The 15014-nt window shown below is 42.6% G+C and overlaps 1 protein-coding gene across 1 annotated transcript; it reads right to left on the bottom strand.

Annotated features, from left to right (window-relative positions):
* Positions 1 to 1526: 1526 nt before the first annotated feature.
* Positions 1527 to 5620, bottom strand: LOC133928668 (uncharacterized). The gene is made up of 6 exons (XM_062375104.1): positions 5242 to 5620; positions 4750 to 4926; positions 4298 to 4423; positions 3784 to 3963; positions 3420 to 3584; positions 1527 to 2102 (listed from the first exon to the last, which is right to left on the bottom strand). Exons 1-6 carry the CDS (start codon positions 5464 to 5466, stop codon positions 1725 to 1727), a joined length of 1251 nt encoding a protein of 416 aa, XP_062231088.1. The 5' UTR covers positions 5467 to 5620; the 3' UTR covers positions 1527 to 1724.
* Between the last annotated feature and the right edge of the window lie 9394 nt (positions 5621 to 15014).

Raw genomic sequence — 15014 nt, 5'->3', positions numbered from 1 at the left:
ATTTCTCCAAGCGGTGAAGCTTTGTAGGAGATTAGGCTCTGATACCAATTGAAAGATCGAGATGTTGCATAGAGGGGGGTGAATAGGTATTCTTGAAAATTAAACTTCATAGAGGATTAAACAGAATCTGGAACCTCCAGGTTCAATCCGGAACTTCCAGCCTCACTCGGAAGTTCTGGGATCAACCCAGATATTCCAGTCACAAAACTCAAAACTGCAATCACTACACTTATGCAATTCTACTTAAATCAAATTGTTACCATAGATCACCAATGATGTATTCAATCCTTTTCACAAAGCAGCTACAACCACAAACTTTCTGACAAGTAGATCGAGGTAAATCGCCCAAAAGTAGTAACGCACAAGAGCGAACACACAAATAACACAAGTAAGCAAAGGAAACAAGAGATTTATTTCCCAAAGTTCGGATCCAGTGATCCTACATCTCCATTGAGGAGCTCACAAAGAGACGGGTCTCATTCAACGCTTACCCTCACCGAGCGACCACAAGATAGAGCTCAGAGCTTACTCAATGTCTTCTTCCCTTGATGAGGTAAGGAGAGGACTTCATAAACTTTCTCGCGACATACCACAAGCTTGGGTGCTCACAAGAGATGCCTAGTCATCTAGGTGGGCGAACCTCCAAGAGTAACGAATGTAGAATAGATCGGCTTGATGATGAACCAAGTGCTCAAAGGTTGGAGATGAAGCTCACTAGCTCTCATACTTACAATCTCTCACTCTACTCTCAAATCCTTCTAAGAATTGAAAGTTTAGGTAAGTGGAGAGAGCTTTTGGCTTTCAATGCTTGTCTCAAATTTGGTCGACACTAAATAAGTAGAGGGAGTGAGGCGTTATTTATACCCAACCCTCAAAAACTAGTCGTTACAGGGTATTCTGGCCTAACCCGGAACTTCCAGGTTAGCACAAGGCCTTAGCAATCGAGAAACCCAATCTGAAACTCCATCCGGAGAGTCCGGTGTAACTCACTAGAATCCGGAGTTTCCGGACCTATTCGGAACTTCCGGGTTAACTAGAAAACCCATACTGCTACTCGGAGCCCTATCTCGAGGTTCCGACAACCCGGAACTTCCGGATTGCACCCGAAATATTCAAATACACAGAACTTTGTAGCATACTCCGGTGTACGTGGGGTAAATTATGTCTCTCATAATTAGTCTAAATAGATATTTCATGCACTGAGACATCTTTAAATCAATCTATACGTCCTCTTTTTATAATACGACATACATATACTTAATTTTAAAAATAAATAAATTTAAATCTATTGAGTACCCACGTGTCGCTTCTCCTTTTCTTTTTAAGAATTCTAGTATCTTTTAATTTCTTCATAAGACTAATACCTATTCATAAACTTATTAAACTTTATTAGTCTTTTGATCGCTTGACATCAATTATCCAAAATAGATGCACTTTCATACATGTAAGCCACATGACGCTCCATTGTAACCCACATTTCATCTATAAATGCCTTATCACACAAGCTGGGACAGACAAAGAACAAATAATGCACAGTTTTCAGGATGAAATAGGTTACGCAAGAGAATAACTCATAAGTTACACAACAAACATCCGAAGCATGGAACACAGTTCTCTCACATTTGAGAGGCCACAGCTCAATCGCAACAACACTCAGGTATAAAAAACCGCGGAACCTTGATTAGATGAACAATGGCGCACAGAATTTATCATTGCCAACCACCTTACTCTTCTGCGATGGTTGGTGGCAGCAGGCTTGCTCTATTGCTAAGAGATGAAGCCTGTGGAAGGGATTTTGGAGAAGCTGGTACAATGGGGCAAGATTCTGGAACGACCATGGATGCACCTAGAGATGAACTAGCAGGTTTTGGCGCAGCTGGAGTTGCTGGACGACCCAGACCAGATCCAGTGCGTGGTAACACTTGTGTAGGGTAGACCTCTGTGACCTCTTCGATGCCTTCATCGACATAAATGACATCCTGCATAGTAAGCTGGTGGTACTCCACAATTTCTCGCAGGAATCTGTTTTCTCGAGCATACACAGAGTTCTCATGTGCTAGCCGCGCCTTCTCAGCTAATAGTGTTTCTAGTTGAAGGCGGATCTGCAAAGGAATGGACAATATATGGTCAATCACATTGACAGGTCTAGGACATTGTCAATTCAGTTAGCCACATAATTGAGTAAACTTCACAAAACACTACTTTTATCAAAACTATCACAAAATTTCTAGGAAATTACAAAGTACCACTTTCCTTTGCGTAATGTTTCACAAAGCCATTTGTGAACCACCACCATTGGAGGCTTAATAAATCAGGCCCACTCATTGATCTCGCGAACCTATCGTGTTCCCATTCTGCTGCTGCCAGATACGACACATGAACATGATTGTGCGTTGGGTGAGTCTGGATGTCGCATTTGTAATGCGAGGCCATCGGTTCAAATCTGATAGTTGGCTTTTTTCTCTATTGATGTTCCATGAACAAGAATCTCTCTTTTTCTCTGAATTAAATGGAGAATCCAGGGTCTATTATGTTGATCTATGTTGACATTTTGCTGGATACAAAACGTTAAAATAAATAATATATATACAAAGAATCCAGATGTTGATGAAAATCCATTTTTTGTGGTATTTTAGTAGATTATTACGAAAGTGTGGTTCGTGATAGTTATACCAAAAGGTAGTGCATTTTCATGAAATTTATTGTTTATGGGTTTGTTTTGCAATAATATATATATACCCATAAACAGTAAATTTGTGCGAAATGTGATAAGAACTATCAGTATGAAAATCATACAAGGAATAAAACCCACAAGTTTGTGTGAAATGTGATAAGAACTATCAGTGCTGAAATTCTCGATGCTCAATTTGTTAAGAAGAACCAAGAAAAAAGCTAGGAACCTGTTGTCGGTTCTTGAATTTCCTTGCAACTAACTGGAACGAAAATCCTAGGTACACAGTCACACAAAGTTATGGGTGTTTTGCACGATTCTAACCACTTTTCATGCTGGCCTTTATGAATATGCATTATTTGTGAGCAATATTTATTAGCATAAAAAACCAACTATTACTACTTGAAAAGAATGAGTTGGTGGTACACCTCTAACAAAGAACATTTAATAACCGCCTCAACAAACTACTTTTAAAGAAATTTTTAAAGGAGTGTGGTATCAGTCAAGGGTGTGATGCAAGGAACTCATCAACTCAAGGAACTTGCACTTAGCGTTGACATAAGGCCGTAATGATTATTAATAGCCATTGAGTTCAAAAAGTTGGACAACAATATTCACAAATATATGGGCTATAGTATTCTGGTATGTGGATAGAATGGCCAAAGAAAATTTAGACATATGTCAGCAATCTATACTAAATACTCTGATGAATTTCTTGATTTATTTTTATCCAAAGAAAAATACTAACCAGATCATCATCTTCTGGATTATCTCCCTTGTCATAACTTTCACGCAACATTTTATTCTCTTCTTCAAGCTGAGCACAACGCTCCTTTGCAAAAGCTAAATCTGCCTTCACAGTCTTCAGCTCACGTAATAGAAGCTTTGCTTTTGCAGCCATGGCATTAGCAACCTGTATGGGTAAAAGATGGAGACATTAGTTCAGTCATACCTGAAAACATGGTGAAAATACACTGTTGTCAAGCAAATGAAAATAAAGGTGCCCCTAAACACAGTGAATAAAAATAAATTTGACGTTTGTATTGTGGGTTCCAAAATGCAAAATTGAACATTGAAGCAACATATCTAGTGACACATATTTGCCACCTTACGTCGCGAGATGCCTTCAACTGAGTTTCATGGTCAAGTGGATTTTGAGGAAGATATCTTTGAGTAAGTTTGTGAGCAGCTTCTCCTTGTGTATTTGAACAAACTCCTTTTCTTCTTATGTTCAATTTGCGTGTCTCATGAATAATGTCGGCCGTTTTATTCTCTACAATGGTCCGACCTTCCTGAAAAAAAGATATTGTATATAGCATGAGTCAACAAAGAAACCTGACATAATTAAAGGATACATCAACCATAAAGCTATTTAAGCAATCACAAATAATAGCTTTCAGTGACACTAGCTGTTGTAAGAAATACACTAACATGGTAAATGCTACAGATATTATAAATTATAACCAAAAGCCAAAGAAAAGCAAGGAAGTTATTATCCTGGATATGTAATCTTTTACCAACTCTCAGTGCAGAATAACATTGACTGTGATGCACAGTGTTGATACTGACAGATTTACTTTCAGGTTTTTTTTATATATAAAAAGAAGAATTTATACAGCAACTTACTTCAAGTGCGCTTTTTATTGTTCCTCCAATATAGTTAAGGGAGGAAGATATAGCCTCAGATCTCTTCTGAGATGGAGGTGTCTCAGATTTCCAAGTATCTCCAGGCGACTGTTGTGAACGTGGATGCTGCAGCATCATGTGAAATCTCAGTGTTCCACATGAACATCACAAAGTGAACTAAACATAATGATGATGACAGTTAATCAGAACTAGAGATTTACCATGTTAACATTTATTTTATACTACAAATAAACATTTCCTAACTATAATGATAGAACACAAACACAAATCACAAATCACAAATCCTGCCAATGTAAAGCTCCCACCAACCAGAAATCAAACTTCAGACTGTAGTACCGTACTGCTATCTATTCACGAAACGATCAGTAAAGATATTAAATGACTTTATCAATTAAAGTAGAAGATAATGGCAGGAGGATTGCAGATCCCACCTGGAAACTAACCGACACACCATCTCTTCGTGGCTCCTGCCTCGTTGGCGATTCATATTGCCCCGGGGAACCATCCTCATCGAGAAATGACTTTGCTTTCCGCGCAAGCGCGCCCCAGAATCCGTACTTGGCCTCGTTCAAGCTTTTCATGGATGTGTATTCATAACCCGAAGAATCCTACATCCAGACCAAAACCAGCAAACATCAGCTGTGAACAGAGAATAAACAAATTTTCGCAACAAGAATAGCAGCAATCCGACGACAAACTGGAAGTCAATCATCACGAGTTCACCAGGAATCGGTCAATCCTACTCGAATTAAATGGTTACTACACCTAGACGCGAAATGATCCGTCGCCAATGGGTCTAGAACCGAAACCCCATCAAGAATTTGAAGAAACCCCGGAGATCGCTGATCGGACCAGATCCGGCCACGAACTCCCGACGCATCTAGTGGGCGAAACTGCAGAGCCGGACAAGCGGGAGGGCTTACAGGGGACGGGGTGGAGACGGAAGGCTCGTGGCTCCGGCGCGCAGCGGCAGCGGCGGAGGAAGAGTAGGCGGAGGCGAGGGAGGAGGCGTCGCGGTGCGCGGCGGAGGCGCGCATGGCCTGCGCAGCGAGGGAGTCAGGGGAGGCGGGGCCCACGGACGGCGGGTGGTGGTGCTCGAAGGAGGCCGGCGGAGGCGGCTGGGGGTGGGCCTTCCGGCGGTAGGCCATCGGGCGCCGCGGCGGCTCCGACGGGGCCGCCGGTGCGCGCGCTTTGTGTCAGCGGGGCGGTGAGATGCGTCGGGCGGGTGTGGACTCACTGCAGGGAGGGAGTTCTCTGGGATGGACTCGATCCGAGGCGTAACAACATGGCCACTCGCGGCGACAAGGCAACAGTTACTGTACTTTCGTACATACATATAATTTTAATAGGTAGACATCTAACTAAATTTGTTTCATATTTTTTGAGTTTTATATTTTTTTTATATTTTAGATTATTTCAACTGATTTATCAATATAACTAATATTCATTTCAATATTTCTAGAATTTCTCAAAAATAGAAATTATATTATATTATATTATATGTATACATATATATACATATACTTATATATACACATACATAGGACTCATATAAACAATAGCTATAATAACTGACCTCTTCTTTGATTCTGGGGCCTTTAATATATATAATAGATTCATTAAGGACATTATCGATGAGGAAATTGAATGGTGTCTAGAAATTTTATTTTCCACGAAAATTCGTTCATGGTGGTCTAAAAAAATGATCATGAAGGTCTACGATCTATAATATTGTATGGTATAACTTCTGCTTCCACGTCATCAGAGAAAATGGAGAAGTTGTGTCTAATGACAGCATTCATGAAGTAGAATATAAGAATATGAGCATGTTTAGTTTACTCTTAAAGAATGTTATGTTTCTTTGTCAAATATTGTCTAAGGTATAATAAAAAATTGATGATCATATCTTAGACAAAGTTTAGCAAAAGAATTAGTCTATGACATATGGACCTAATGTTTGATAAATATTACACATCACAGTTGTGACAACGAAATAAACAACTACCTAATAAAGTGTGGTAAAGTTTGACAAAATATGATAATGAACCAAATAGATCCTATATCTCTACTGTATAAAGCATGAGTTAATTTATGTGTTATTCTCCTCTCGCTACCTATTTAATAAAATCAGAAAGAAAACTAGTCTCCTCCCAAAATCATAGAAAAATTACGTCTTCCAAAAAAAACCTAAAACTACACTAGATGCGTCAAAATCCCGAACCACAACACTCATCTTAGATGGTAACCAGTCAGTTTGCACAGGTAACTAACCGAATTTAGCGATTTATCGAGCATATTTTCCAAATTTTTCGCATTATCGATAATCATTCGATTTTGTCGGTAGTCGTTCGGTTTTAACGATTTATGGAGCGGTTTTCTCGAATTTAAGTGAAGTTTAAAAAGAACAAAAAAAAGGCTCGATTTTGTAAAATCAATAACTAATTCATCTGAGCTACAAATCAAATGAAACAAATTTTATATTGGTTTCCTTGTAACATGATCTACATGATAAAAGTATTTATACTCATAAAAAGTTAACTATTTTATGTGAGAAAATATATTTGCTAAACCAAGTTAAATGCATAGTTTACTCTTTGCTAATCAAAAATCATAAAACCAATTTTTTAACTCTTCGTACACGATCCTATGTCTTTTAAAAATACATGAACTCATGAAATAGTTATTGTTATATGCAGAATTATGTAAATGTATTGCAAGTAGATTAATTTATAACTAACCCATTACACCTCCAAAATTAGTGAAACTACTTTTATTAGTTTACTTATACTATGCTTTATGTAGGAAAAATAATGACAGATATGAAAAAGTTAATTACAATGATGTTTCTTAACATGTTCACTTTATGCTTGTGAACTTTGTAAAAATTATGGAGAAATTAATAAAACTCTAAATAAAGTGAAACTAATTTCAAAGATCCTCTTAAGATTCATCATACACAAGAAAAATATGTGTTTATATATTAAGTTTTACTTAACATAAGTTAATAAATGAGCTGCGCTTCAACTTTTTTCTCTTTTTTTTTTCAAACTTCCTGCCTATAGAATATGATGCAAATGATATAATTTTTGAATTTTTTTCACGGAACAATTTTCTCTAGTTTTTATAGGATTTTTTATTTTTTATTTTTAATTAAATTTCGATTATCGAACGGTTTATACTACCGGTGCGGCTCGGTAAGGTCAGTAACCGCGAATTTCGCTCGATAACCGTCGATAAGTTGAACCCTAGAACTAACACACTTCCCCTAGCTCCTCCCCACCTCTGCGCTTCAACTTTTTTCTCTTTTTTTTTCAAACTTCCTGCCTATAGAATATGATGCAAATGATATAATTTTTGAATTTTTTTCACGGAACAATTTTCTCTAGTTTTTATAGGATTTTTTATTTTTATTTTTAATTAAATTTCGATTATCGAACGGTTTATACTACCGATGCGGCTCGGTAAGGTCAGTAACCGCGAATTTCGCTCGATAACCGTCGATAAGTTGAACCCTAGAACTAACACACTTCCCCTAGCTCCTCCCCACCTCCTCCACCACCCAGCCACCGCTGCCTCCGCCTCCAGTTCGTCTGCACCAAGCATCCTCTACCACTGCCTCCTCCTCGCTCCCGTACCGGTGCTGTCGGAGAATGAACTCCTCAAGCGGATATTCGGAGGGACCCCCTTTGAGATTCGGCCGAGGAATGATTCTGAATCTACCTCGTACGTGAATTAAATGTGTGTATATGGGAGATGCAGGCGAGACGGATGATCGGATGCTAGTGAGAATAAATGCCCGAGGGATTTTTAGACAGGTTCGAGCCGCACGGAGCGTAATACCCTACTCCTGTGTGTATGCTATAAATATTTTAGGAATGCCTCTCTGTGGATCTCTTGTATTACAAGTTTTTTGTCTAAGTCTGGAGCTTCGGTTTTCAAGTGCCAGTCTCCCTAAGCTTGTTCCGGTTTGTCTGAGTCCGTTCAACTTCCTGAACTTCAACCTCAACCTCCCCTTCTCTGGGTGTCCACCCCCTTCTTATACCGTCGGGGAGGCTTGGCGTGCCCAAAAGGAGGGCACGAGTCCCTATGAGCCATAAATGGAAAGCAACCATCATGGGCTGCAGCTCGGCGTTACAGGGGTTGAAAAGTGCGTCCCCGGCCGGTCTTATCGCCCATTATGTACGGCTTCAACCGTTTGCAGGAGGGGGGCCCACCGGGCAGCCACCGGACCACTTTGCATGCCCGCTCGGTCAGAGCGAGCCTGACACAGCAAGGGGGCAAACGATAAGCCTCGAGCCCAGCGACGATATCTCCAAGCCGCACAGGATGACGTGCGATGGGACCCATCGCATTAAATACCCCCACGCCTCCCTGACGGGCGGTGGCAGGGACTGACAGCAGGCGTGGGGGGAGTGGTTGGAAGTGACAGGCCACGCTCCCTCTTAAATGCAGCATCGGACCTCTCACCAGTTGACACCTCACCACTGAGCCCTTGTGGGGTCCACCGGCAAGGGGCTTCTCAGGTCCTCGGGGAACTCTGGGTGCTCGGGGACTACTGTTCATAACCCCGAGCGCCCTCTCTTGGATATGTCTCTTCTCGGTCCTCGGGGAACTCTGGGTGCTCGGGGACTACTGTTCATAACCCCGAGCGCCCTCTCTTGGATATGTCTCTTCTCGGTCCTCGGGAAACTCGGGTACTCGGAGACCACTGTTCATGGCCCCGAGCGCCCTCTCCCGAAACTATGTCTTCTCGGGTCCTCGGGGAACTCGGGTACTCGGGGGCCACTGTTCATGGCCCCGAGCGCCCTCTCCCGGAACTGCCTTCTCGGGTCCTCGGGGAACTCGGGTACTCGCGGACCTCGGGGAGATAGTCCCCGAGGGAAGGCGCCACATGGCATTCTGCTGTCCTGGCCTCGGGACTCGGGGACCCCTAGTTTCCATGTCACCGACAGGTGCCACCACTGTTGCTTTGGCGCCCGATCTGCGGTTGAGATAGGAAGGAGCGATGGAGCGAGGGATCCACCTTCTTGATTTAATCTGTTGCTTTTCCCCCTTTCCAGGACCTGCGCATACCGCGGCTAGCCAAACTTCAGGGGAAATAGCCTCAAGATAGCTCGCCAATGTGAACTTTCCAATAGGCAAATTTCTTACCATCGAACCTTGGCACGCTACTTCCATTCCCCAGGACCATAGCTCTAGGATTTAAAGCCTAACAAGAGCACGAGGCTCTGATACCAATTGAAAGGATCTAATGGCCCTAGAGGGGGCTGAAAAGGGTACTAATTAAAAACTAAACTAACTATCAATTTCTAGAACAAGAAGCAAACTTAGTCTAGAAAGTAACTAGACGATCTAGCAAGCTAGAAAGATAAGAACACATATGCAATTGTATAGAACATAAGTAAAGTGCGGAAATTAAACTTGCATGAAAGAAATGTTAGAAGCAAAATGTTGAATGTAACAAGAGTAGGGAAAGATGACACCGAGTTTTTCTCGAGGTATCGAAGAGTTGGCACTCTCCACTAATCCTCATTGGAGCATCCACACAAAGATGTCGCTCCCCCTTGTGTCACTGAGACTCAAGTGCTCATTAGTGATTGCCACTTCTCCATCTCTAGATTAGCAGGCATCAAACAAGTACACGAGCTTCCTGGGGCTCCCACAAGACCTCCAAGAGCTCATCGAGAACACCTTCAATCTCCATGACAGGCTAGGTGTTACCAACTACCAAGAGTAACAAGCTAACTAATTCACTTGATCCCAATCAATCCTAAAACAACAGCTATCTAGCACACTCACTACTCTTGGAGCACTAATGGAGTCCTTAATCTTCCACTAAGAACATGTAAATCACTTCAAATGCTCTCCCTTATATCTAGATGACACACAATGTGTATGAATGCTTCTGGGTTGTAAGAGAGACGAATGAAACCAAGTGAGGAGGTATATATATGCTAGATGTCCAAATCTAGCCGTTGCTCAACCACTCACTTTTTCTGTGAATACCAGATGATCCGATGCACACATCTCTGTTAGCACCAGACAATCCAGTGAGTTAACTTTTTCCACCTACTGATTTGACAGTTGTCAGTAGCGGTTGCAAAATACTCCAGTGTTCTTGCATATAGCATCATCGGATAGTCTGGTGAGTTATATTCTATTTTCTCGGAAATACGAAGCTTCTGTTAAATAGTCTGGTGATAACTCCTTTAAGTCATCGAACAATCCAGTTAGTTCAACTCTGATTTTCTCCAAAAATATCAAGCTTCTGTTAAATGGTCCGGTGTATGAACCCTTTAGATCACCGGACAATTTGGCGCATATAACTTCACATTTCTCTGAAAAAATGACTCTTCTATTAAATGCTCCGGTGTACAATTCCTTCTATCACCAGATAATCCGGTGAGTTCAGTTGAAGTCTTCTCAGAAAAGATAAATAGTCCGGTGAGTAAAAAACCTTCTCACACCGGACAATCCGGTGAGAACAAATTTCTTGGAACTCGTTCAATTCAATAGACTTTGAGTTCTAAATTCTCAACTTCTCACCCATGGATTTCTTTGAGCTACCTAGTGCTAGATTTTCACAAGTATACATCCAACTATGTCTAGACTCAACTAGATCAAGCTACAGCATTTAGCCCCCCTTTGTAGTACGGTCAAAAGACAAAAGAAGACCTATAAATACTCCAAGTGTCCTTCATCACCTTGTGACACTTAGAACTAGAAGATCCTTAATCTTGATGCAAAAGTCCTTTGATCAACCAATAGAATTCCATGAGGGACCAAGAAAACCATTCAATTATTGTGAATTAAAGAATTTGAAGTCCTTCAAAACATATGCATTAGTCATAATGATATGATTGTCATTAATCACCGAAACACTTACCACTTACCTAGGGACCTAGATGCTACAATCTCCCTTTTTTTGGTGATTGATGACAACACAAATAAGTAAGGAAATGAGAATGAAGAACACCTATCAAGCTAGGCATAGAACGACATATAACAAATAAGCAAGAGAAAGCCTATAACTAGAACAACCTATCATGCTAGTAGAAAAAGAATTAAAAACAGAGCACGAAAGGAATCACAATGGGATGACAAGCAAAAACACATCGATTAAGAAACAAATAGCTTGTCATTACATCAAAATCCATTAAAATCCAACACTCCGACCCTATACTACCCAAGCTCCCCCTAAGTCTATGAACTAAAAAGCTCACTAGTCACTCATCTACCTCTCTCCAAAAGACTCCCCCTATCACCTAGACTCTCTCCCCCTTTGGCATCTAAGCACCAAAAAGAGCACACTCCTAAACATCCGGAGGAAGGGAGGAAGTCGGCGCTGCTGGTGACAGTCGTACCTCGAACTGTGAGCCTGAGTCTGTATCTGAATCCGATAGTTCAATAGTTACGGGGCCAACAACTGGCTGAGGACGCTGAGCTGTGTCTGACAGTGCCTCTGAGACTGTAGCTGGGTCTGAGCTGATAGCAGTAGTGGTTCCCTGAGTAGCCATCTCCTAAAGTGCTCCATCGAGCTCCTCGAAAGCAGACTGAACGACTGGAGGCGTCTGAACGGCTGGCTGTTGAGAAGGCATAGTCGACTGTCGAGGTCCTCAAAACGAAGAGCGCCAGTCATAGGAGTAGACAAAGAGGGTAGAACTGGTCTTGTTGTATTCCTGGCAGGCTGGGGAAATACACCAATGCTGAAGAGGGGTGACAAAGGGAATGCAAACACTAGTGTTTCCAAGAGACCACTGACATTACCCAGGAGAGGACTAGGTGCTGGGCCTTGTGCCCGAGGAGCAACTGGTAGCTGAAGACCTGATGCATGAAAGAGAGACCCAAGACATCCAAATATAAAAGTGAACATGCGGTCATTATTCTCTCGATCGGCCTGAAGGGTTGCTAAGGTAGTCTACTGCTGCTGCTGGAGTGACTGCATCATCATGAGCTATTGCTCTTGCTGCCGAAGCATGTCTGCCTGTAGCTTGGCCTGCTGCTCGGCCTGGGCTACCTACTACTGCTCCATCTGCTGAAGGATAAGAATGAACTCTAATGGAGGTGCAACAGGGGGCACGGAGGTCATTGTCTCATGTATTGAAGGTACTATGGAAGTGGGAACAGCCTGAGAAGACCCTCCAGCCTCAGCATCATGTGACATAGCGACTGGTGGGAAGAACTCAAGATATGAAGAATCTGAGTCGCTGTCACTCAAGAAGAATGCGTGCGGGAGCTCTACCTCGGCCGCTGCAAGGGCCTGATCCTCTGCTGCTGCTCTCTCTCTAACATCAGTAGGCATCCGCTCCTGAGCATGCAACATCTCACGCTGGCCTCATCACCTGTCTGAAGGTGTTGTGGGAGCATACACATTATAGTGTGTAGGCGACTACTCGTAGGCATGAACGTACTGAGGGAATCTGACCGAGTGTGAAATCATGTGGGATATGAAATGTACATAAGGCTGCTGTCTAGCCATGGTCATCCCGTTAGTAATCACATCCTCAATCTTACAAAGAATCAAGTCAACCACATCAAATCTCTGGTGAGTGAGGATGGAGAGTATCAGCCACTGCTGCAAACTGGTGATCGTCTCTCCATATCCAATCCTCAGAAGAAGGCTGCATCGCAATGTCATATGTAAAGCTTGTACCTCAGGAGTCAGCATATCTAGCACTCTCGGTAATCCTGGAGCAAAAGACGACCTGAAAATCGATCGGATCTCGTCGTATGTCAGGAAGACTCCACCAACGAGAGGACAGCGGAGTGGCTGAGCATGAGGATGAACAATCTCGTGTAACCAACGGGAGCTCTCCTGAAGACGGCCTCTAAGATGTTGTTTCGGTAGAGTCTGAAACTCTCACCCTGGAACATAAATTGAATGAAGTTCCTCTCAAGTGCAATCCAGACTGTGGCATAGAATACTCTCACCCAATCCTCAACATACAGGCCCACTCCAGACACCATCTCAGCTAGTCTGGGAATAGACTCAAAATGAGCTCTAATATCAACTCCACCAGCTGCCAACTCAAGATAATACCAGTTAATCTTCTTGTACATGCTCAGACTAACTCTCCTCCTGAGATAAGAAGTGTGAAAACTCTCCTGGAGAATAGTCTAAAATCTGGGGTTGACCCGCTCATTCCTCTGTGGGGTAAACCACTCGTCAATCGGCACAAATCTTAATCCTAGGGGACTTGTAAGAAGTCAAGTCTAGTAACCTGATCTTCCCCTGAGGCTATGGCTGCTCTGATGGCTCTGACTCGGTCTCTCCCTAAGGCTCCTGACGAGCCCTCTTTCGGCTCTCCTGGCCGGATGGAATCGATCCCAACCCAGCAGTCTGACGAGTGCGGGTGGACCGATGTGGCAGAGTCGTATCTGTGTCTCTGATCTGTAGCCCTCGCTGAGGAACTGGAGCATCGACAGCTGCAATCGCTCAATCCCACTCCTTCTACTCTTTTGTTTTCTTCTTCTTAGGCTGCTCGACAGCCTTGCCCTTGTCGCGCCGCTCACGACCCACCTAGAAGATCAACAGATGCAATATGGATGAGCGGGAGTTTTGGGAGTTTGAAATTTGAATGAAATTAGCCCAAAATTGAATCATACTCCCTAATTTGAGGAGAATTTTGATGAACATGCTAGGAATTCAAGATTGCGACACTAATTGAGGTCCAATTGCATAAGATATGACCTTAATTGAAGCAATTTGACTCAATTTTGCTCGAATTTTGCATGAATTTTGAATGAATTTGCGGAAAAACGAGCTAGGGCTTGGAGAATTGAAAAAACTCATCGAAGATGAGCTCACCATGAGAGAGAGATGAATTGAGGGCTTGAGGGGAGCTCCTAGGTGGCCGGCGGCGAGCTAGTGGCGGTGGCTAGACGGACTGCGGCAGCGGCACCTAAAGATTTTCGGGATGGCCGCAACACTGGTCTGGAGGCGAAGCTACTGCGGACGGTGAGCGGTGAAGCGGGGAGCAGTTTGACAATGAGTCTGGCAACAAAGCAGGGGCACAGAGGTCGGGCGGCGCTGATGGTGACTCGACGTCGGAGTAGGAACAAGGCTCGGGCGCGGTTTAGAAAGAAAGGAGATCAAGCGGACGAGAGAAATATGACAGGTGGGTCCCGTTAAAAATGTGAACACCGGATTGTTCAGTGATGACGGGTTTGAGCACCGGGCAAAGCATCACTTCATTTAACAGAACCTTTGAAATTTTGATCTCAGATGAAAACTAAACACCGAATAGTCCGACGTCTGACCATATGTTCACCGGATCATTCTGTCTTAAAAATTCCAATAAGCACACTGGATGGTCCGGTGAAGTGAACTTTGAACTCGCCGAACTATTTCTTTCCACTGAGAATTCTGCCTTTAAAAAGAACACCGGAAGATCTGGTGAAGCCAACTTGAAGAGCACCAGACAGATTTTCAGAGATTGTTGCAAACGCCGACAACCAAGCATCGGATGATTCGTTGAGAATAACCAGGAGAGCACTGGATCATCCAGTGAGAAGGAAAGATTTTTGCTAAACTAAAATCTTGCGCTGAGTCCAAACTTCAAACAACCACACAAAGAAAACACATGTTTGGACCAGTTTGAGTGAAATCTCACCCTCTCAAACACTCATTTTCAAATATTTGCCAAAAAGACTATCTTATAATAATTTTGAAATAGGAAATAAAACTCAAAGAAAG

This window comes from Phragmites australis, chromosome 9, assembly GCF_958298935.1.
Source record: "Phragmites australis chromosome 9, lpPhrAust1.1, whole genome shotgun sequence".
Classification (NCBI taxonomy): domain Eukaryota; kingdom Viridiplantae; phylum Streptophyta; class Magnoliopsida; order Poales; family Poaceae; genus Phragmites; species Phragmites australis.
This window is presented reverse-complemented; position numbering and strand designations above follow the sequence as displayed.